This window comes from Meleagris gallopavo, chromosome 10 (assembly GCF_905368555.1).
Source record: "Meleagris gallopavo chromosome 10, MGAL_WU_HG_1.1, whole genome shotgun sequence".
Lineage (NCBI taxonomy): Eukaryota > Metazoa > Chordata > Aves > Galliformes > Phasianidae > Meleagris > Meleagris gallopavo.
Window position 1 is genome coordinate 23,777,237 of NC_139413.1, and position 24,525 is coordinate 23,801,761.

Genomic DNA, 24,525 nt, shown 5'->3' on the forward strand with positions numbered 1-24,525 from the left:
ATGTAAACCATTTTTTCAGGTGCTGCTGTCTCACCTACGCTGTTGGGTGCAAAGTGGAATCAGATTCTAGATCCGCCTTCATGTCGTCTGTCATATAACCCGACTGTGGCCGATGTGAATGAAGCTACAACTCCTAATGAATGTCAGCAGAGATTAAAGTCTTTCTCCTTGTCTCATTCAGTGACTACACCCACAGGAGGAGAGGATCACTGTGCTAATGGAAAGGATTTTAGCCTAAGCCCAGAAACTCCAGTCATGTGGATTGATGATCAGGCAGCAGCAGACGATCAGTTAATTAAAAGAAATGGTAATCAGGATGATCAGTGTAACGCTGTGGAATCTGGAGAAAAGAAATGTGGAAGTATAGCTTGCTTGCCAGAGGAGAAAAATGTACTAGTGGTGGCAGTTATGCATAACTGTGACAGAAGAACACTGCAAAGTGGTGACTTGCTGGATTGTAAAAATTACAACAGTCAGTCCCTAATGGACACTATTAGCTTTACACTGGATAATGAAAACCAACAGAGTGATGAGTTTAGTGTTACTGTAAATGGATCCATGGAAAAAGATGCAGATACGGAAAAGCAAGTAAATTGGCTGTGTACCGAAGATGACTCTAGAAGTAATTTGTTTAACACTTCATCTGAAACCTTGACCGTTGCATGCCCCTCCTCTTGCTTAAAGGATGATTTTAATATGAGTAAAGATTCATGGCTTTCAGAAGCTACAGCTGCAGGGATTAATACAGTGACTCTCTGTAAGAGACCTGTTGATGCTATCATTAAAATGCAAGAAAATTGTGTATCAGTTGAAAATTTTAGTAGTAAAGCCATTCCTCAGAGAACAGATCTAGAAGTTAAAAACTTTTCTTCTGGTTCAAGTAATGGTAGCCTAGGAGAAGAAACAACCCAACAAATATGTTCTAGGGTATCTGGGCTTGAAGAAACTTGTCAATCTAATGTGGCTGGAAATGGCAACCACAAGGAATGTGTTGCAGAACATTTTACCTCTGAGGATGGCAGTGCCATTGAAAGTGAAGTCATTGAATGTGGTAAAAATCTTGGCACATCTGAAGTGCTCGGTATGGAAGAGTGTTACCCTGAATCTCAGGAGATGACTAATTGGGAATTGACTAGATTGAATGAGATTAATGATAAGCAAACTGTGGAAGAGAATGAAAGACTTCTGCAGACAAAACAGCCTGATGAGGCATGTAGTAGAAGCAAAGAAGGTGGAGATGGGAAGTTGGAGGCAGGCATAGACTTAAAAGGGACTGGTACAGACGAGCCTGAAGGGTCCAGTCTCTCTGATGCGACAGGTACATCAATAGCAAGCTCTCTGTCTAATGGTTGTGATTCCTATGGAATGCAGAACCCAGTTGTTCCTCATGTTCCAAAGACTTTACCCTCCAAGGAAGACTCGGTAACTGAGGAAAAGGAGATAGAGGAGAGCAAGTCAGAATGTTATGCGAATGTTTATGAACAGAGAGGAAATGAGACCATAGAAGGGAGTGGTCTTATTTTAAACAGTGCTGGTGACCACGTAAAGAAGAATTATCTACATAATCTCTGTAGTCAGGTGCCATCCCTGCAAGGGCAAACTTCACCAAAACCAGTGACTAATCTGCAGTCTGTTAGTGTTCCTTTTGGTGGTGCAAGACCAAAACAACCTACAAATCTTAAATTGCAGATCCCAAAGCCATTATCGGACCACTTACAAAATGATCTTGTTCCCCCAAACTGTGGAGGTAATAGTAAAAACAAAAATGTCTTTGTTAAGACACAATTAGGGGATAACTTGACAGCAGACGTGTTTCCTGGTGAAGCATCGTTGAATGCCCCTGTTACTGATACTAATGGAGAACACTTAGAAGAGTATGAATCTGGAATCTCTAGTAGTCCGTGCCTTGCAGTAGCCCCAGATAGTCCAGATAATGATCTCAGAGCTGGTCAGTTTGGAGCTCCAGCCAGAAAGCCTTTTACTACTTTGGGTGAGGTGGCACCAGTTTGGGTTCCAGATTCTCAAGCACCAAACTGCATGAAATGTGAGGCGAGATTCACATTCACGAAAAGAAGGCATCATTGCAGAGCTTGTGGGAAGGTGAGTTCAAAATCTTTGAGTAAGTTCAGAGCATGCTTTCAGTGCTTATACGGTGTAAAATCAAAACAGAACTTCCTAAGCAGCTGGTTGTACTTAACTGTGACATCTTCTTCCTGAAAAGCTGTGTTTGATTTGTGATGGAAAAACAGAAGTTTCTAAGTTCTAATCTCTTTATGGTTCTAATGAGGAATAACTATTTGTATTTATAGGTGTGAGAATAATCCTGTATGAGCAGCATATTAGTTGATTGCAGTCATCAACAAGCATTGAATTCATGTGATATGAAATAGGAAAGTGCAGGAAACTAGTTTGCAGAAATTACTGCATCAATAATCCCATCAAAGGTATAGAAACATTGATGGGGATTGGAAATACAGTGTTGCTGGCATTCTTGGTGTTTCAGATGTCTGTTCAATTCTATCCTTTTAAGCTTTCTGTACTATTTTGCATTTTTAATATTACATCTTCTTTCGTAAAGAATGTATCTTTGTTCCTGAAAAAAAAAAAAGTCAAATTTTCTATGATTTGGTGGATAGATACATGGTAAGAAATTTTGTAATGAAGACAACCAAAATTTAATTTCTGTATTTCATTGTTGGCTTTTTTTTTTTTCAATTTGAAAAGTGCCATCTAGGCCAACACAAATTGTTATGTGGTGAGTTTATGAAGTATTCTCAATATCTTGTTACTGAAACACAAGTCAGTGGCATATGGGAAATAGGAACTTGGGGAAAAATATTATTATTCAAAGGAGGTAACTTAACACTCTGGTTATGTAGATATTTTAAAATTATTCACGCATAAAAAGAAGCATTTAAATTGGCAAAAAAATAGAGTAAAAGTAATACTGGTTTATTTAGGATTCTATTCCACTGCTCCTGAAGTTGGTCAGAAGACCCCAGAATGCTATGGGCATGATCTTTAGCTACCAGAAGAGTGCAGGGAGGCAGAACAACTTGAACAAAGAACTTCAAAGAAGTATCTGGAAAGCTCAAACCCTTAAATCACCTGTTTCTGGAAGCAGCCTATCAGAAAGCAGGCTTACTTCTCCATGGTAGACTATGTATATGTAGCATTTCTCTATTTAGAAACCAAAAGGCATAGCGCTCAGTTTCTTCACTGCATCATCATGTAAGTAGATTTTAAACAAATGCTGAGGAGTTGTTGCCAGGACACTTGACTGCTCTGCAGACATTAGTTATGCACTTGTTAAGGACTTCCAGTCGTTTGCTTCTGCCATCCTGTTTCAAGTTGTTTGCAGTGCAGGTCCTGAGGAGGAGTAGTAACCACAGGAGATCAGTCGGCATCATCAGAGGTACAAGCCTATGTTTTGTGCACCTTGCAGTTAGTATCAAAGGGCTCATTCTTGTTCTTGTGGCAGTTAGGGAGCATCATCAGTTAAAGGAGTTGCATAGCTTTGATGTGCTAACTTATGCTGTCAGGTCCCATTTTTGATTTGATGTGATTACAATTTTTATTTACAGCAATATTTTTTTTTGTTTGCTTGTTTTAAATAAGTTTATTGCTGATATTTAATGACTTCTCTGTAATGATTAAGCCCTGAATTGCACAAATGAGAAAGCAGAAACTGAGAGTAACCTTGTGTGAAATGGGCAGAACATAGATAGTTTTAAGCCAAAATATTTGGTGTCCTTTTTTTTTTTTTTTTTTTCCATTGAACTACTTAAGAAGCACAACAAACCTTGGAAAGAACAACCAGCCTTGCTTTGGATGATACATAAGAAATAGATGAAATAAAGGGTCCCTCTGCTCTGTAGACAAAATTATTTCTCAGATATGAAAAATACATGTATTGGTATTTAATATTCTCAGAGTGTTCTTAGAATAATCCTCAGAAGGGCTTGTTTCTAGAAGCTTGTGATAGCTGGGCCAAATTTGCACATGTGCAGTTAAAAAATGCTGCAGATAATTCTGTGAAGCTTCTCTTTATGCCTTTTTACATTTTTTTTTTCTCTGAAGAAAGCACTCATTTACAAATGCTTTGCATTGCTGTAAGTCAAATACTACCTAGCACTTAATGCAGACTGCTTCACAACATTCAAGTCCTGTAGTGTTTTTGGGAGGAGAGAGACCAAAAGCTTTGAAAAGCAAGCTTTAGTGAATCTAGCTGGAGAGGCTTGAGACATGTTCAGCTGTCTGCTCTGCCTTCTGCTTAGGACAGCCAGCCCAATGCAAACCATGTTGACAGTGTGCTGTGGTGTGGGAAACTGCTGCATCATGGTAATGCTTGCACTGCTTCTGTGAAATGCTTAAGTCTCCATTAAAGAGCTGGGGAGGTAACATCTTTGTGTTTGACAATTTCTTGTTTCTAAGGGACTGGTCATGGGAATAAAGATTTTTGAACTGAGGCTTTAGCACAGCAAAGGAAAAAAGACAACATGTGGTAGAGGTGAATGTGATCATTTGATTTGGAAATGAAAGTAGCATTTAAAAATAGTCGAGTGGCACCTGGGAAGTCTGCCTCTGTTTTTAACTTCAGGATCATAACTGCAAGATTAATGGAAGATACCAATCCCAGGGGAATGATAAGAAGTAATATGCTTAGTCAATTTTGAATTAAAATTAAGAGCCTGAAGAGTGTAGGTGAACAAGTTCATAAATTTTGCCTTATATGTGTATGTATTTTCCATTGTCAGATGAAACAATCGTCCATGAGAGGAAAAACATAAAATTTGTATCTCATCTTTTTACTGGCAGTCAAAACTGCATTTTCAACTTTGCTATAAAAATCATCAAAACCCTTAATAAAGGGAAAAAGGTTTTAAAAGTACTTTTTTTTTTTTTTTTTTTTTTTTTTTTTAAATCATATGTGGAAAGGTGGCATTTTATTCCTGCATGAAAATACTTGTTTAGGCACATTTCTGTTTTGTTTCCAAAATGGATTTGGTTGTTTGGAGGAAGCCTCAACACTGTTTCCTGCCCAGAACTTGGGAACTGTTAGGTACAGCTCAGGTGTGAGATGTGCTGGTAATGATCTGCAGCTCTGCAGACAGTTGTGCCTCCAGGCATTTTGCACTGGGTCCCTCTTAGCAGCCAGCGTGTGTAAAATGCAGTTTATGATTTCTCTGAAGTGTTGTGATGGTGTAGTGTCTGCAATTAAGTAAATATGAGCTTTTTCTTCTTTTTTTGTCCTTAATAAATGAAACAATGTCCTTAATAAATGAAACAATGTTTTCCTGCAGTATCACTGTCATTCAGATTTTTAAAATGTTATTTTATCCATTGAAAGCTTAAAGCATTTTCATACATCAGTACTCACTTGACTGAGGAATACATCTGAAGAGATTAAATAGAGGTACTAATATAGATGAACCATCCTGCTGCAAATAATAATGACTTGTTTGAATTAATCTCTGCCTCAGCAATCTCTTACGCACAGAAAACTGGTGTATTTATAAAGAGTTGATTCTAGAAAGTAATCATGCTTTAAAACTGATGTTCATTGTCAAATTGTTAAATCAGTGAGGGATTGTAATGTGGTAGGAATTTAATAAGCCATTGTCATCTATGCAAAACGTGTTTTAAAAAATAGCACCATGAAGTATCAGTACAACATGAATTTATGTGCTGCAGATACTGCTACTTCGTTGGGATTGGTAGGAAGGGAATCTTGGGCAGATAGTAGTCCCTGTGGCTTTAATGGGAAAATACTGATAATTTGCCTCCTTTGATAATTTGCCTCCTTATTTTGCATGTCTAGAGCTTTACCAGTATTCTCTGATTATATGAATTCATTGTATGTTTTTGAACAGCATTTAAGTTTTTTCCCTTTGGGTTCCAGGTTTTTTGTGCAGCATGCTGTAGCCTGAAGTGCAAGCTGCTGTACATGGATCGAAAGGAAGCCAGAGTGTGTGTAATCTGCCACTCGGTCCTAATGAATGGTAAGTGGAGGGAGAATCTGAAATGCAGAGCTTTGTTGGCTTTGTGCTGAGCTGCAGTGATGATTTAAAAAAACAAAACAAAAAAAACCAAAACAACAAAAAAAACCAACCAACCCACATTTATTTGTATGGGTAAGTATAGTAAGTCAAGGCTCTTAAGAAATTAGTTTGTAATCTCTGAGGAAAGTGGGAATTTCTCAACTAAACATGATTAATACAAGGCAAAAACTAGAAAGGTTGCCATGAGTTCAAAAACGTGTTTGTGAATGCTGTACAGGATTCCACAAACAGTGATTTAGTAGGAGTCTGGGGGATCGATGTCAGCCATTCCTCATAAGTCTTGCCTTTCAGGCCCTTGAGCATCTTTGTAGCCCTCCTTTGGGTGCTCTCAGATAGCTTTATGTCCTGATGTGGTGGTGTCCAAACCTGCACACACCGCTGGAGGTGAGACTGCACGGTGCAGATCAGAGCAGGACAATCCCTTCCCTCTCCCAGCTGGTGCTGCTGGTCCTGCTGCATCCCAGGGTACGCTTGGCCCTTTTGGCTGCCAGGTCACGTTGCATGTTCTCATGTTCAACTTGCTGTTGACTGTCTGTATGCTTTCTTTCTCCACGTAAGCACTAGAAAAAGATCTATGCTCAGCCAAAATGGCCTTCTGCCTGCTCGATTGACTTCTGTTGCACTGGAATCATCTGCTCCTGTGCTCTTAAGAGAGGACTCTTGAAAAGTGAGCGGCACTGATGTGTGCCCAGTTTCTTCAAAAGCAGATTCCCAGGGAACCTTACTAACTTGCAGGCCAGTTATTTAAAGTGACAGGAAATGCAGGCAGTACTATCAAGAAGTTAAGAGCAAGCCCCGCAAAGACAGTTTTACATTTTGAAATGGAGAAAATAGCACATTTCAAAGAGTACAAGAACAAGTACATAACACCTGGCATAAGACAGCCAGCTCCTTTTAGTGGTGAGTAGGATTTGTTTTCAGCTGGGGGAAGGAAGGAATATGAAAATATTTCAGTTGGAACCAGAAGTGTTCTTGTAAAAAGGCATAATAAAATTGATCATATTATAATGATTTCCTTTTAAAAGCCTTTCTGTCCTGTTGCCAGGATGGAAACACATTAATGGCAGCAAAGAATGACACTGCTTGGTTTATTTTAGGGAGAGAGAAAGCTACTTAGGTGTGCTGCCTCTCAGTTACCTCTGTGTTGCTATCCCTGCTGCAGTGCTTTGTGGTGATGCTTTTGGTTACTGATTATTTTCCCCATTGTGTGATTGTGTCTGATCTCTCCAGATTTCTTGCAGTTTGTTTTCCAGTAAGGGCTTTTTTTTTCCTCTCAGTGCAGCAGATTAAGCATCTTTGCACAGTTTTGGACTTGATGATAGGAATTGCACTTTAAAAGCCATAAATTCATTTGGTTGCTCAGTACCTGCTTTGTATTTTAGTAAGATGTTGAGAGAGAATTGTGAGTTTTTTTTCTGTCATTTTCTTGTGGGCAGACTACATACTTAAGAAGCTTCCAATGCCACTGGTTGCTGTACTTTTCAGTTGGTAGATATGCAGTGTTGGCACTTTGGTAGATCAAGAGAAGGCTTTAAAAATGCTCTTTCACTCTGTTATGAATTTTCTAATTATGGGATCTTGGAGAAGTAATTTTTTGGTGCATTTTTAATATGTCTTCCAGGACACTTGTTAAATGCATACAGAATTGCTGTTACAAATAATTAAACTTTCATCACAAATGTCAGTACCATTTCCATTGATAATATTTCAATCTACTGGTCTTGTAGATTGATGGGAAGAAGTAGAAGGGTTTGTGTTTTGTGTTTTTTTTTTTTTTCTCTTTTCAGTCTTGTTACCTTCACATTGGCTTTATGACAACTTATAGCCAAAGGAACCCAAAGATGTATGTGATTTATTCAGACTTATAAGCTGCTTTGAGAATTCAGGTGGTGTGATATTTATGCCTGGCTGGAGAGTTGCATATATTTGTAACTAATGTGGACAGGCTATAAACACACATTTGAATTTTCTGGTAACTTGCAAAGCTACAAGTCTTTCTTACAGATGAAGAAGTTGTTGTAATTTGGAGGTACAATCTACTTAGTCTGCTTCTCTGGACAGAGGAGAGATTTCACTGAGATGGATGTTTTCAACAGGACTTTGGTGCATTATAGTTTGGATGGTTAAACTAAAGTTCAGGCAATTCCTTCAAAATTGATAGCATATGTTTTTTTTTGTTTTTATAGTGAAGAATATGAGTTGATCTGTAAATAATTGACCTTGAATATAAGGAAATGTACGGTGATTTTTTTGTCATATACAGAAGATGACTTACAGGACATCTCAGTAGATTTATTAAACATTTGTAGTAGGAATTAGGAATGTCCACTGAAGTCTAACGAAGTACTGCGTGATGAAGATACATATGTGATATATATATATATATATATATATGTGGTATATAAATATATATATTTATATATATATATTCAGAAATACAGAACGAGGCATGAAGAACTAAGCATCAGTCAGTTCAAGTGTACTGTTAAACTTTTCAGAAGATATTTCTGTACAAACTGATATTGTCATTACATAGGGTCAGTGATCTTTCTCCTAATGCTGTGTTTCATTGTTAAATTACAGTCTCTTCAGCTTTTAAATGAACAGAGGTTGTCTTTCTAAGGTGTCGGTGGTCTAGAGCTACCATAGCTGAGAACTTAACACAGTGTTTTTGGAGTCTTAGGTACTTTCCTCTGCTCATGTTTCTTGTTCTTTGTTTGCTTTAGCTCAAGCCTGGGAGAACATGATGAGTGCCCCAAGCCAGAGTCCTAACCCTAACAATCCTGCTGAATACTGTTCTACTATCCCTCCTTTGCAGCAGGCTCAGGCATCGGGTGCCCTGAGCTCTCCACCTCCCACTGTCATGGTACCTGTGGGAGTTCTAAAGCATCCTGGAGCAGAAGGTAAGAGTTACTTCTGTTCTTTTTCCCTTTCAGTTTAGCTGTACCAAGAAGTTGTCGAGAATATCTGCGCTTCATCTGCTCTGAGTTTTCTAGCTAATGCCAATGTGGCATTCCTGCCCTCTCTAGAGACATAATGCTTTTAAGGACACGTCAACTACTCTCAGCAGATGAGTGTTTAGTTTATGTGTGATGTTGCCATAGAGGGTCAAAGTTGCTGTGAGATGTTAAATACCATTTTTTTTCCTCTCCAGTGGCTCAACCTAGAGAACAAAGACGCGTTTGGTTTGCTGATGGGATATTACCCAATGGAGAAGTTGCTGATGCAGCAAAACTGACAGTAGCTGGAACAACTTCTACAGGAACCTTAGCAGTATCGCACGATCCAACAAAGCCCGTAACCAACAATGCTTTATCAGCAGAAGTAAGGAAACATTAGTAACCATTCAAAACACCAAGCTTACTTTGGTCATATATGTTACTTGTTTGTGATTTCAGGAAGGCTAACATGGAAAATCTGTTGAGACTTCTCTTAGTGTGTTATATGGCAAATGTCCTCACTTATTTCCATGTTTGCAGAGTGCTGAAGCAAACGTATATTTTGGCCCAAAATTGAACTCTCATAAGAGAGCATTTAAAGCACTGTTTAAAGTTTATGTGCTAGGTGGCTTCCAAGGCTTGAGATGTGCAGGCTGTATAGGGAGCACATTTATGTAATGCATGTTTTAAAAAAGCTGAGTCACTGCCAGTAAGGGTTTGTATCAATCAAGTTGTCATAGCACAAAACAGAAAAATGTTTTGCGTGAGACTTCTCATAAAGTGATTTATGCATGAAAATGCAGATGGGATCTAACAATGTTAAATGCACCACGCTCCATGTGAACAGCATTGCAACTTTTCACTAAGTTCAAATGGGCACGAGTACATTTGTGTGTACTTTTACAAAGGAAATTGGTATGTGTGGTGCTGGAGAAGGGAGATGCAGTCTCTGAGCAGGCTCTTCAATAAAAGTTCACACATAGGAGTTGTCGTCATAATCTATTTTTAAAGGGACAGATTACTTGATGCTTCTGTTTCTGCTGCAGACATAAAGCCCTTCACCTAGATATAGGTAATCTAATTAGGCAGCTCTTAATTCTCTTCTGTAATATTGTCTTCTCTTATTCTTTGCTTCTTATAGACTGATAATGCTTCTGTATTTTCGGGAAGTATAACTCAGGTTGGCAGTCCTGTTGGCAGTGCAATGAATCTAATTCCTGAAGATGGGCTTCCTCCGATTCTCATCTCCACTGGAGTAAAAGGAGGTGAGGGGATAAGCTGGCAGTTAACTTTTTTGTTTAACTGTTGCAATTAACTCAATTGTTACTACGTTTATTTTAGAAATAAGATGCTATCAGTATGGTGAGCATTTGAAGAAATGCTCAGCAAATACTTCTGTCTAAATGTCTTGACACTCTGTATAATCAATGAATGTACAGATGTTATAGTTACGAGATATACCAGAGAGCTTAGCTACACAGTTATTATATCAAAACAGAATAGATAGGATGCTTACCCATGTCCTGGGCTCACTATGAAACTCCAGAGGAGGGGATCTCCAGAAGAGATCCTTTCCCACTGGCAGTCAGCTCTTAAATGGGTGTAGGAGAGGTGCAGCCAGGCTCCACCCCTTCCAGCAGCACATGTGAATTGCCTTCACCTGTGCTGTCGTGGCTGACTCATTGCTCACCCCTCAGGTGATCAATCAGAGGCTCAGGCCATGATTCAGCAGTTCCCATACTCACTCATTTGCACTATTGATCCCTACTAGCAACCAGAGGAGCCCCATCTTGCAATGAAATTATGGTAAGAAGTAAAACACAAAGCAAAAAGAAAATTAGCCCATATTTCTGGTCTCGAGTTCATTTCTTCACTAATCGGGCCGTTGGGAATATTTTGCAGAGATGCATTTTAATTAGCCTCCTGAATATTCATGCTTCCCTTCTCTGTAATTCTCTTGTGACATCTGCTTGTCTGAGGCATCACAGCGCTGAATACAATGTCACTATGGCCCATCTTGGCCTGCAGTGACAGTTGTAGTAATTGTGGTATCCCATTCTGAAGCATCCAAACGCAGGAGGATTCAGAAAAACTCATTTTCTAAAGGTTTAAAAAAATGTATGTTTGTTTATCTGACTGTTGCTTTCTGCTAATTCATGATATCCTTTGAAATGGTGTTTCTGAGATTAATTTATTTTTTAATCTTTGATTTCCCCCTTTTTTTTTTTTTTTACATTCCTATTAAATATTTTGCTGCTATAGTCATTTCTAATATTAAACCAGAAGTGACCCATGACTGTAGGATATTGTCAAAACCAGAATGTGAGCATTTCATTTCAAAACAAATCTGTCCCATCCTGTGTTGGCTGTTTAAGTGGGTACTTGGTCATTCAGTTGCTTCCACAAAGAAGAGTGAAACGACAGTATGGTTTTCAATTTCTATAAGGAGAACCTCATGTAAATTGTATTTTGTATGCTAAGTTGATTTTGTTTCAGATGCTGTCATGTACAGGATTTTTTTTGCAATATCTTACTTTCTGTATTCTATTTTTATTTAAAAACATTCCAAAATCATTTTTTCATTATAAAACAAATACTAGCTTTCCTGTTAGAATTATCTAGAAAGAAAGGTAATACAATGTAACTGCTTTTTGTTGGTTTGAATACAGATAAGATTATAATCACATGGATGAGAAATTTTAATTTACTAGTCTTAAAGGTCTAATCAGAGAGAGAAACTACAGGCATCTTTGAAATGTCATGTTGGAATGCATTTTGCAGTGCATCTACAGTCTGTGAAGAACATTGTTTTATATGGTTATGTATTATTGTTTTCCCATTAGCTAATGCACTGAAAATATAAGTTCTGTGACATAGGGATAGACTGTGTGTTGTGTCTGTAGTCCAGGACTGATGCTCCTGTGCTTTGCTGTGACGTAAATAACAATTGCTATCTTCTTTGGGTTATCAGTTGGCACCATGGCACATTTCTGCATTTGATTTCCCTTTTCTCCTCCAGTTGATACAAAAAAAACCCCTACCAAACCTGATTTATGAAAGAAACTGTACTTTTCTTAAGGGTGCACAGGGGTGATGCATATAAATGTTACTGAGTTTGAAAAAAGCAGCCTAGAAGACAATCAGTCAGATCAGAATACGTAAGGAATATGTGATTCTTTAAGTGTCAAAAAGCAAAACAAACAAACAAACAAAAAAATCAGGATCAGAGTTAAGTGATCATAATATACTTTATGAGTAAGTGAAGGATTTCACTGTGTGTTCACTTGTTCTTTTATAGATTACGCTGTAGAAGAGAGACCCTCTCAGATCTCTGTCATGCAGCAGCTGGAGGATGGTGGCCCTGACCCTCTTGTATTTGTTTTAAATGCTAATTTGTTGTCCATGGTAAAAATTGTAAATTGTAAGTCTATGCTTTTTTGTGATATACATATATATTTTTTAATTGCTATTAAATAAGGCTTGGTATATGGGGGGATATTTTGTATGTATTATTGTAGCAACAGCAGCTTTTTTATTTGGTGAGATAGTCTCAGTGTGCACAGAAAACTTTGTACTTAACCACATTAATTAAAATTATATAAGGATTCTGTCCAGTGCTTTAAACATTGATGAAGATTTCTTTTTTTCCCCCTGAAGATATGAATTAGATTGATAGAACCACCATTCTCAATTTTGTGGTATCTCCTTTCTAACTTGATAGGACAAAATATTATATTACTCAGTCTTCCTGAGTTGTCTGTAATCTTTTAGCATCTAGTTAACATTACATTTATGTGCTTATATTTAGATGAGAAAATGTTATTCTGGTAACTAATTTTTGATACTTGTGTCATGGTTAATGGTTAATGTTCATATAAAGCAGAACACAGTGATTCAGTGATCCATCTCAAGAGAGAGATTGCTCTCCGAAACTTGTTTAGCTGTCAGGATCACAATATGCACAGCAAACAGCCTGGCCTTTTGTCAGCTTCCTTTAGTCCCATTTGTATCCTGACCTTGAATTTGGACACAGAAGCTGCTAAAAGTCTGCTCTGGGGTGCTAATCCCAAAAATCTGGCTGGTTCCTTAGTACTCTGGCTGTTCCTTAGTTTCAAACTGCGTGTTCCTGAGCTGGTTTTGGTACGGATGTGTTGGCTAATTTGTTCCTGTGACAGACATCACAACCAAATATGCTGTAAAACTGATGATTGAATGGTATTTCTGTACTGAAATTTAGGCACATTTTGTGAAATTTTCATTTTCTTTTCTGATATATTTTCCCTTTCTGCAGATGTGAACAGGAAGTGCTGGTGTTTCACTACAAAAGGAATGCATGCAGTGGGACAGTCTGAGATAGTCATTCTCTTGCAGTGTTTGCCTGATGAGAAGTGTTTGCCCAAGGATATCTTTAACCATTTTGTGCAACTTTATCGGGATGCCTTAGCAGGTAGGAATTCTATCTATCTCTTAAAAATGATTTCAATAGACCAGAAATTCACATTTCTGTCACTTAGAAAAATGTCTTGTATTTTTGTATGAGATAATATGAAAAACAAATAAGGATCAAAGCTGATAGGGTGCTGATTTATGATTGGTTAGTAGCATCCACTGTAACGTTCATCTTATCAAACAGAAGTGTGAGTGGGGTGCTGGTGACATGGGAACTGCACTGAAGATCATCCAGCTGTCCTGTGGGAGCCAGCATGTGGGAAGTTTGGCCTATAAAGACTTTACATAGGCTATTACAGGAATGGAGCAGGAAGACTCTCCCTATATCAATGCTGTTTTTATCAGCCATTGCTTATTGTCTGCTCTGGCATTTCTGTCAGATCTTGAGTTAAGAACTTGAATAAAACTAAAACATTCCTTAAATGATTGCTCAGCTTTGTTTAGTGGTAGGTGTAGTAGGATACCCAGCAAGGCTCCTGGGTACACTGATAACATAGCTTCTAACAATTTTCATTTCAGCTTAAAGTCAGAAAGGAAATGTTGAGAATTGTTGTAGATAGAGTATTAAATATCTTAAACCAAATAATTTAAAAGTTGGTTCCTCTATTTTTATACATATGTTTGTACCTTGCAGAATTTTCCCCTGAATTTTGCATTTGCATTTTAGTATCTCAATCACAAGGTTGTATGATGTAAACCTTTACACATTTTATATTTGCTGAGTAAATAGGCCTATGCTCTTGACTGTTGATTGAACCTTGTAATTCAAAAACTCTTGCATGGTGAGGAAAAGCTCTTATTTAGTTTCTCTGATGAGAAAATAAAGCTAGTTTTCCAGAGGTGAAATTGCATCATATTTAGGTCATACACTGGCAGAACATTTATGAAGGGTTCTGCGTGTTAACTGAAATGCCTGTGCAGTGACAGAATCCAGTGCTTTAACAAAATAATGAAAAAGGTCTTTGTCTCCTGAAATGTCTTTACTCAACAAAGGTCATCTTGTCCAGAGAGGTTACCAGGTTCAGAATGTGCTGTTATTGCATGGCATAATGGATTTAACATACAGTGGAAACAAATAACTTTCCAAACCTCACTTCACTGACAGTGCTTTATCTTCTAATGATGATGTTACTCAGAGGGAGATGGTTAGAAAATGCTGTGTGTGTGTATGTGTATGTGTGTGTGTGTGTGTGTGTGTGTGTGTGTGTATGCAAACACACTGGTATGTACACGTGCTACTAGATGTGTATATTGCAGTGATGTTTGTGTAATTACGTTACTGAAATAGATAATTCATAACTCCTACATAATATATTTGAAATTCTTTTTAGTGCTCTCATGGCAATAATTTAATATCCTATGACTGTAGTTGTGTAAAGAGCTGCTTACTATTGTACAATTTTTTCATTAGAAACCAAACTTCACTGGTTAAGAATTCCACTCTGTAATGTTCTTTTGTTTCCTCTGCATTGTATTTCAGACATGTAGTGGAAATAGGTACACTGAAACTTTCATAGGTCATAGCACCTCAGTAAATTCCTGCAGCACTTTGTAATGCACACTCTTAATCTGCATCCTTTTTTCTTTTCAAGTCATGTGCAGGAGAAGAAGTATATATTTGCAGCTCTGGTCATTTTCAACATTAATCAGAGAGGCTGAAGGGATTTCAGTTGGGTGGTTGCAATCCCCTGGAAGTGGTTAGCAGTTTGTGTGCTGTTATACATGCACCCATTCTTCCAGCTTTGTTCATTTCAGAGGTATTGCACTTCTCCTAGAGTTTAAATGACAGATGTTTAAAGCAAATGAGAATCTCCAGTAGAAATCAGGAACTGTTTGAAACCCCACCTCACAGTTTCATTTTTCATGATATAAAAAATTGGTTTAAATGTATTTTGCTGTGAGGAAACTGAAATAAACTCTGGTGTTTTTTATTCATTTCTAGTAAATATTTAAAAACAGTCACAAAGTAAAAAGGCACAGTGAGTAATTTTTAATGGAAAAGAAACAAGAATTGCATACAGTGATAATGATTTTGTTTTGGAAATGGTTGGGTTTTGCTGCTGGTTTTGCTTTGAACCAAAACATACAGCATTTCTCACTTTGATTATTTAATTAAAGCACATCTCTGTAGTAATTTTTTTTTTTTTCCATGAGTCACATTTATTTACTAGCTCAGTTTTTTTTTTTCCTGCTCAGTTTTGAGTTTTGCATTCAAATACAGAAGCTCGAACTTGTCTCAGGTCCCCTCCGAGATGTTTTTGCTATCCTCAAAGGTTGGTTTGTTTCTTCAGGCCAAGTCCTGTGCTCTGCATGCTCAGCCAAATGCAGAACATGGTTTTAGCATGTGCAGTAGCTGCAGCAGAGCCCAGCCCTCCCACCTGCATTTGGTGTGTGTGCTTAATGCTTTGTGGTTTGTCCTTCTGCTTCAACTCTATTGTCAGTGTGGAGAAGATGTCAGTCTGGTGCTCTGAACCTTAACTAGGGGAAATGCTCAACCATGAGCTTTAGTGTTAGGACTTCATAATTGTAAAACAGTTGAGACACTTCGAAGGTAAGATGCTATTTTTCCCTTTGGGTTGTATGTATGTGAGGTATAAATTATAAATTTGTTAATTAAGACAAGCATTAACTGCTGTTGTTTCCCTTGTTTTACTTTCCCTTTGGCTCTTCAAAAACTTCCTGCTTCCCATCAAGCTCCCTGCTGTGTTGCCTTTCTTGTTTTGAAATTGAAAGCTAATGATTTCTGTTGTAGTTGTAGAAGTACTATTGCAGTAGTAATCCCATGATTATCTTTGTTTGTTGGCTATCAGCCTGCGAGGAGGTCTGGTGAATGGAAAAATGAGAACTTCTGTTCCTCTGAATGAGTACTTTGAAACAGTTAATACAGAGCTGCCAGATCCACCCTTAGTATGTGAACTCTTTGGTGGGAAACGATGAATGCTACTGTTACTTTTGTAATGAAAAGGCAAGTATGGTAACTGCTTGGAAAGGAGTTCTGGGTGTTCTATCCCAAGCACAGTTCTATGTATTTTTTTACTTAGCGTGGTTTTATTTAAGTAAGCTGGTAGCTAAAACATAAGATCCACAGAGAAGTCCATGGGTACACTGAGCAGAGAACAGCTTAACTGTTGTGCTCTGCAAGTGCAGTATGAAAACTGGATACAAAATTGAGCATAGGGTGAGAGTGATTGAAGACTGCTGTGTCTTGACCTGAGGAAGGTTTGAATGCTGATAACCACTGCTCACAATGATAGTGAGACTTTACACCTGTTGCCAGTGTAAGTTCTTTCCAAATTACATGCTGATATTTTTCAATGCAAAGATACTCAGTATGATCAGAACTTTGAATTTTCTTTTCAATAATGGCATCTGTTACAGTTGTGTTGTGTGATTAAGTTCAATCCACAATCCTGTCTCTTTGTGGACTTTTGTGTTAACACTGACTGGGTTTGTGTTGGTTTATGTGCTCATTTGCTCTTGAAGAAAATCTGTCTGGCAAAACTGATCCCAAGTGAGTCTTGCTTTGCATTTCTTGCTGCTGGAATAGGATGTTTGAATTTTCAGGATGTTGGCATGGTGTTGGATACTTGGCAGATCTTGGCTGTTACTGGTGATGGTGGGATGAGGTCAGATGGGTGCAGCTTTCTCTCTTCCAAATGTGCTTTCCCTGAGATTAGATGTTAGTACGGAACAGTACGGAGTATATGTCAGGAATTTAACATCAACTGTTTTTGGTAAAAGTACTGAAGTGACTTCTTCATACACTGAGTGCAATAGAGGAACACAAGAATACTTTCTTCTTTACCTTTTCTGGTGTAAACCATTTTATTTGAACCCAGAAGGGATTGTCAAGCTGATATGCAGAGTTCATCAGAGGAAGGCACTTAAGCAAAGAATTCAGAACACAATATGGATTATTACTGAAGGTAAAGCCACATCAAACAAGCTTGTTTGTTTTAAAGGAATTCGTAGAGCTGCTTAGGATTAAGGATATATACAGGGTAACCCAGTATAGCTGGGAAAAGAATAAATACCTCCTGCAGAGCTGCTTTAGATGCATTGTGCAGATTTATGGCACTTCCTAAATAATATTAATTGTCTGATGTAATGTGCTGGAATTTAATATAAGAAAAATATAAAAGAAAAGAACTTTCTGTTCACAGTTACTTCTATAGAAAGGAAGTTGTGATGTTTTGTAAATTAAATATGTTTTTGAGAAGGATGGCTTTTTCTGAGGATTCTTCTGACAGCTGCACTTTCTGTACAAGCTTCTGAAGTACAGTTCTGTGCTCCTAATGTGTAACAGTGCAATGGGCTGGTTTGACCTTGTCACACTGGTAATAGCTCCCCTTTATTTAAGGTAGCAGTGTGACAGGTTTAAGTGCTTTGTATCCACATAAATAAAAAGTGAATGGGAATTTACTGAGAAATTTAAGTATATATTAACTTATCAGTGGGGCCTTGACTTGGAACTGCCTTCAGAGACGTGACAGGAAAGGCAGACAGCCTCCAGACAGGGTAGAAATATTTGTAGAAGAAGCCCAGAGTGGCTTTTTCATTTGGATTTGCTGGGTGAAAAGGGCACTTTCTTGATTCTTCCCATCTCTACTCAAAGCAAGCTGTTGCATGTTCTCATAAATGATGACTTGCAGCACAACTGCCTAATCACAATAGTTTGTCCTCTTAATAGTTGTAACGTCTTGGAGCTTACACTGTGAGACACTTGTATCAGTAGGAATAACGGGTAGTGCTGTGTTTGTGGTAGCAAAGTGCTGAACAGCAGAGAGTCAGATTTCACCCTGAAGGTTTTTTCATATTGCTATTAGCTGAGAAACTTGCTGCTAAGGCAGCTCAAGAACGTATTGAAACGCCATCTCCTGAAACAGAAAAATAAGTAGTCGTCCTCTTCTGCTGCAGCACTTGGCATCAGTCACAACTAGAAGTGTCCGATTGCTTTGTCATCCCAGTGGGCACTAGCTCACATCATGAAGTATACGGTATTCTCCTGGAATCACAGAATGGTTTGGGTTGGGACCTTAAAGCCCAGCCAGTTCCAATCTCCTGCCACAAGCAGGACTGCACCACAGCAGAGCAGGCTGCCCACAGCCCCATCCAGCCTGGCCTTGTGCATCTCCAGGGATGAGGCACCCACAGTTTCTTTGAGCAGTCCGTGCCAGTGCCTTCCCACACTTTGAATAAAGAATTCCCTCCCAGCATTTAACCTGAATCTCCCCTTTTTTGGTTTAAACCCATTCCCTCTTGTTCTGTTGCTATCATCTTGAAGGGCTGTCTCTGTCCTGTTCCTTTTAAGTACTGATTATTCTGGTCATGTTGTTTGGAACCAAGAACCTCATCAACTAATTTTACTATCAGGTCTATAGCTTCTGTTTCGATAAGAACATATGGGAAGGGAAAAAAGGAAATATAAACGAAGAGGAAATTACTGAGGGTAGGTGGGAACTGCAAAAGCAAATGAATTGAGATAGAAAGGTGCCAGAAGCTATTTTAGAACAGAGAAAATCTTTCATGAACATGAGTCGATACATTAGGTTACACTTGTACCAACTGCAGCATCTTGCTAGTATTAGCAGTGCAGTCACTGTGCAGGCTGCAGTGTCACAGCACAGGCTGACAGAAATGCATTTGCAGATGGGCAGGGACAGTGCTTCTCAGAAGCTGGCAACATTTGATGTAGCTTTATTAATCATGTTAATTTTTCAGATTAATGAATGACTGCTTTACATCAAATATACTCAGCTGAGCATTATGGAAGTTGTAACCACTGTCAGAGTTTTGGAATTTGGAATCCGTGATGGTGGTGTCAGCTCTGGCTTGTGTGTATCCGTAAAATTAAAAATCAGCTACTGAGGGTAGCAGCAAGCTGTGAATGAGCCTGACCCTGGCAAAGAGGTGCCTGTGCTGCTGAAGCCTGATGGCCTTTAACAGAGAACTTGAGAGCTTAGTTTGTGCAGCACCTTACGGGCACAGCAAAAAAACTACCACAGAAACCAAGCAAAATAAAAATCCAGTAAGGTTACCCAAATTTGAATAGCAGGGACACCTGTGAGTGCATTTGCTATTTGGAGTGTAAAATAAGCCATTTGTTTAGTGATCTACCAGTAGCTGTACTTAATGCAGGAGATCCCTGCGTGAGTCACGTGAAGGAAAGAAAACCCAGTGGTGATCATGTTCTGGGGGGCTGCACGGTAGCATGGCCCACATCTCTGGAGTGAGAGCAGGAATTAGCTGTACTATTCTCATGCCAGAGCTGTGAGCTGGGACTTTAGTGGTGGATCAGTGTAAGGGTCACGCTTGGAAGGACTCACCGGTTAAGCTTTCCTTTGCTGGCCTAAACTGTGCCTACTGTGTTTGTTTAATTGCATTTATACATGTCAGTGTGTTATTTTTCAGCTGTTCTGAGTTATAGAATTTGAGAAGGCTTAACTTAATCATCATTTTTGTCTTCTGAGGATTGCATTTCTGTGACCTGTGTTTTTGCTCAAGATGCAGTATTTGTGTGTCTGTCTCAGCATGTCTAAGAGGGAGAAATTGCACAGCTGATGTGCATGCTGAAGAAGCAGGACAGCACTTCTTCCTTCTCTGCCTTAAATTCAAATAGAGATGCTCCATTATGAAGTAAGGGAGGAAGGAGCATAACTCCTACCTAGCAGTCCCTCTGCCTGCGTGCATGGGAAGCCTGGGGTTTCTGCACAGGCCCACAGGTCTGCATGGGAGCCTCAGACCCACACGGTTCCTTAGGAATAGTGTTGATCAAATGTTCAACCATGCTACGCTCCCTCAGCTTACTTTTGTTTTTCTTTGAGAGCAAATCAGCACTATTAGTGTTTGCATCTTCCTATGGAGAATTGCGATCAGCCCTTTGGTTGTTTGCGTGCTGTTACACTGTGGTTCTTTGCCATGATGTTAAACATTGCATTGGATGCTATAATAACCTAATAAACTTTCAGATTCATTCAGTCATTCCAGCATAAACACTTTTGGAATTTAAGAGCATCAAAGAAGAAAAATTGGAGTGAAAATAAGTGGTTCTTCTCCCCTGTGCTTGTCTCAGTTGCATTTTACATAAAATGCGCTAATTAAATAAATACTCTTATGTGCAATTCTTAAAATGACCCAGATCTTCAGTATGACAGAGAGAGACTCTGGTGGTTTGCCTAAATGAAAGGACAGCCCTGTGGGCATTCAGCATCTCACTAGGTGTGCACTTCCTCTCATCTCAGCTGGCTCTGAAAATTTGGTTCAGTCATCAGCAGCTTCTGCAGTAGAAATCTCTTGAGTGCCCGGGAGGCACCAAACACAGGCTTTCACTGAGCACTTTTGTAGTGCCAGCAGAAAGGTGCAGGCAGCAACACTGTCCTGAACTACCCTTCTTCTCCTCGACTGTCCTTGGGATATATCATCCCCTCTGTTTCACCTCTTTGGCTAGTTGAAACAGGCAGATGACTGAAATGGTCAAGGCAGTTCGCCATTCTTTCCCCACCCTCCACCCATTTTTTTTATTATTTTTTTTTTAAGCTGATTTTAATCCACTGAGTCATTTTTAAGAGCCATGAAGACATTGCTGAATCATACCAACCTCAGTTGATTACAAAATAGAATGTATGCTCCTTTCTAAAATAAAATATGTGTCAAGATATTGCTGTTTTCCTTGGAGAACTGGTAGGTATTGTATATATTTTGCAGTGTAATTCTTTATGTGTATGTATTGCTGAAAAGGAGGAGAAAAAAGGAGAGAGGTGAGGGACTTCACACTGTATGTACTGTCCTGTTAACATTTACAAGCATGGCTCAGCCAGTGTGGAGCAGAAATGAAGATATTTGTGCACGTTTTCCTACAAATCTGACTTTCTACCAGTGATAACAAGTAACTTTATCACCACCAGAGGTGGATCAAGCAGAGATACCATGGCTTTGGTTTCTTTAGTCTACGCATTATTCCATAGCAGATTTCACAGTTTTGCCCAACGGAAACCTGAGCTCCTGTGTGCAGCAAATCATTGTTTCTTGTGTTGTTAATGGGCATTAATGCTTTAAGAAGCAAAGATATATACTTTTTTACTTCCATCCTGAAAAACTCTTTAAATTCTTGATACAGCTCTCAATCTAGTGATGTAACGAGCATTTTTATTCATAGGTAATGTTGTTGGCAACCTGGGACACTCCTTTTTCAGCCAGAGCTTTCTGGGAAGCAAAGAACACGGAGGGTTCTTGTACGTTGCAGCTACGTATCAGTCCCTGCAGGACCTGGTGCTCCCAACCCCACCCTACTTGTTTGGCATCCTCATTCAGAAATGGGAGACGCCCTGGGCTAAAGTGTTCCCCATTCGGCTGATGCTGAGACTTGGAGCTGAATACAGATGTAAGTAATGTGTGTTCTTTTAGCTGCAATTATTCCTGCAGGATAATGTATTCTGGTTTAGAGCACACACACCCAGTCCTGAATTGCTACCTGCCAAAGCAGTGTGAGCTTCAGCAAGCAGGTAAAAATTATTGTCACTGGTGTTCCATACCCACGTTGCATCCAGGTAACAGCACAGCAGCCCTGGGCGCTTTTTATGACCTACAGCCTTTTTAAAACTGTAATAGTTGAGCTTTTATGGAAACAAATCTAAATCTGAGCAACTATCTGTCGTTCACTTGGTGACTTGAAAGGGAGCAGTGTGCAGAACAAGTCTGAGTTAGCTGGTGTAGTTATGTCAGAGGCTCTCATTTGTCCTGCGAAGTTCTTTTCAAGCTGAAAAAGAAGAGCGTTTCCCTTTAGTTTTGTAAAAACACAAACAAACAAACAAACAAACTGTGCTCGTTATCCAGAGAATATATGCACAGGGGCAACTGATGTGGCAGCTTGTTAGGAAAATTCTGTTGCAAGTAATAAAAAGCTGGAGAGAACGTTTCAGCTAAATAAAGTCTTAGCAACTAGAATGGAGTAAAATCTTCAAAAGACATTGATGATTGCTGGAGACTGCTGGAAGTCTGTCCACCATGGCAGGCCAGAAGTTTGCGGTCTTGGTTGTCTGCTGGTTTAATTGGCACAACTCCCCTTCTTGTTGTATCAGGACACTGTGCTTGAGTAGGTCAGTTGTGCAGCGTGTGTGCAGGAGTTGTGCTTTTTAGGTGCCTCACCAGTGTACAAAAACTGTAGTTTATAAGGAAATCGTGATGATTTTATTCAAACCTGTAGAGCATTTTGCAGCTTTTTGTGACTGCAGTGGAAGCTATGAAGATGTGTGGCACTTTGGAAAATCAGGGAGAGTGGTTGCTTGAGGATAATTTAGGAGGCTTCCTTCACATTTGTGTTTAGCAAACACTGACATTACATATGACTGCGTGAGTCATGTTTCAAGCTCAGTTATCATTTCTGCTGCAAGGTAATGTGATGGAGCCAGATCCATACACTGCACATTGAATTGCATCATAGATGTTGTACAAGCATGGCTAAGTCAGCTAAGGAATGCAGATATTTCACATTGTTGTCATACTGTAAATATCCTTTTCATTCTTTCTGACATGCTTCTGTAGAGAATTTGCCACATTTTAATGGGATTATGAAAACAGAAAATAAAATAATCTCAGTGTTGTCTGTTGAGTGTCACATATGTCATTGACAAGCTAAAGGCTTAGGGTGCTGTAGTGAAAACAGGATGACCATAAAAAAGGGAGAAGCCATTTCCAATAAGTATCTTGAAAAAAACATCTAGGCTATCTTTGCAATCAGTGTTGAGATCAAGTTCAGGGTTGCAGTGTGGCACTTGGTAGTGGTCCATGAGATTGTTCCTCCTACTTAGAGTGTGGTGGGCAAAGAGCCATGAGAGCCATGAGATGTCAGGTGTGTTAAAGGATTGTACCCTTCTTCTCTTTGCTCTTTAAACTCTGGTCTTCTTTCCAGTCTTTTCTTTTGCTGCTGGTTACCACATTCAACAGAGGCGATTGTATTTAAGTCTGTTTTTTCAGAATCTCAGTATGTAAATTGAATTTGACTACTTCTGTTTTATCTTATCCTAGTTTATCCATGCCCACTTTTTAGTGTCAGATTTCGTAAACCTCTGTTTGGAGAGACGGGACACACCATTATGAACCTCCTTGCAGTAAGTGCCGAGGCTGTTTCCATGTTCCATTGATAATCATCAAACAATGTGAGGAGAACTGGGCTCCTGTTGCACATAGTAGTTGGCAGGCCTAGATGTCAGAAGGGAATAATGGGCATTTGGATGAGTTGCCTGCCACTACTGGTATTGGGTGTTACCTTGTGACAGTGTGTGGATTGTAGAGATTCCCAAAACAGCACCTCCACCTTGGCCAGTGGAGGATGTTTGGATCACTTCCTCAGCAGTGCTGGCTTGTCACAGTGTTTATCTGCAGTGCTCTGGTTATACGGAGCTTCAACTGCAATGAACTTGCTGGCTTTTCCAACATTGTTAATGTTTTCAATATCGAAAATTATTTAATGTGTGATTTCATATCATTGCTAGAAAAGCTAATTATCCAGTAATGTAACAGAACACAGAGAACAAATTTTCTTGTATACAGTGATGGCATTCAAGGCTGGAGAATTTTAATTCTGATGTAAGAAAATGAGTGGAATAACAGGGACTAACAGGCACGACGAAGATTTTTCATTTGTGTATTTTCATTATGTAGGTTACAAGCTGTGATGTTTCCCTCCCTCCCTGCTTTTCAAGTTACTGATTACAATTATCTTAATGAGGTAGCTGATTGGTCACTAGGATAGTTAAAAAACCTGCTATGTTAATGATGATTACCACGCGCATAATTTTAAAAACTTGTTTTAATTACCAGGATTTCAGAAATTATCAGTACACGCTGCCGGTGGTCCAAGGCTTAGTGGTGGATATGGAAGTCAGAAAAACCAGCATCAAAATTCCCAGCAACAGATATAATGAGGTAATGCTTAAAAGAAGTAGATTTGTTTGCAGTTTCTTTGTGATTGGAAGACCTGGGGTCTGAATGAATTTTATTCTTATCACTATCACTAAGGAAAACTGCCTCAAAATCAGTCAATAAATTCATGATGATTGCATATTTTAAGAGCAAGT

At 38.9% G+C, this 24,525-nt stretch overlaps 1 protein-coding gene across 3 annotated transcripts in view; it reads left to right on the top strand.

Moving 5' to 3' along the window:
* ZFYVE9 (zinc finger FYVE-type containing 9) overlaps nucleotides 1-24,525 on the top strand; it is a 57,729-nt gene that overhangs the window by 22,988 nt on the left and 10,216 nt on the right. For all 3 annotated transcript variants that reach the window (XM_085231371.1, XM_085231370.1, XM_085231372.1), the window contains 10 exons: nucleotides 20-2,100; nucleotides 5,903-6,002; nucleotides 8,789-8,965; nucleotides 9,217-9,386; nucleotides 10,143-10,266; nucleotides 12,300-12,422; nucleotides 13,293-13,448; nucleotides 21,606-21,830; nucleotides 23,474-23,556; nucleotides 24,269-24,373. In XM_085231371.1, the coding sequence (XP_085087497.1) occupies nucleotides 20-2,100; nucleotides 5,903-6,002; nucleotides 8,789-8,965; nucleotides 9,217-9,386; nucleotides 10,143-10,266; nucleotides 12,300-12,422; nucleotides 13,293-13,448; nucleotides 21,606-21,830; nucleotides 23,474-23,556; nucleotides 24,269-24,373 (3,344 nt within the window). The remainder of the gene's footprint in view (nucleotides 1-19; nucleotides 2,101-5,902; nucleotides 6,003-8,788; nucleotides 8,966-9,216; nucleotides 9,387-10,142; nucleotides 10,267-12,299; nucleotides 12,423-13,292; nucleotides 13,449-21,605; nucleotides 21,831-23,473; nucleotides 23,557-24,268; nucleotides 24,374-24,525) is intronic.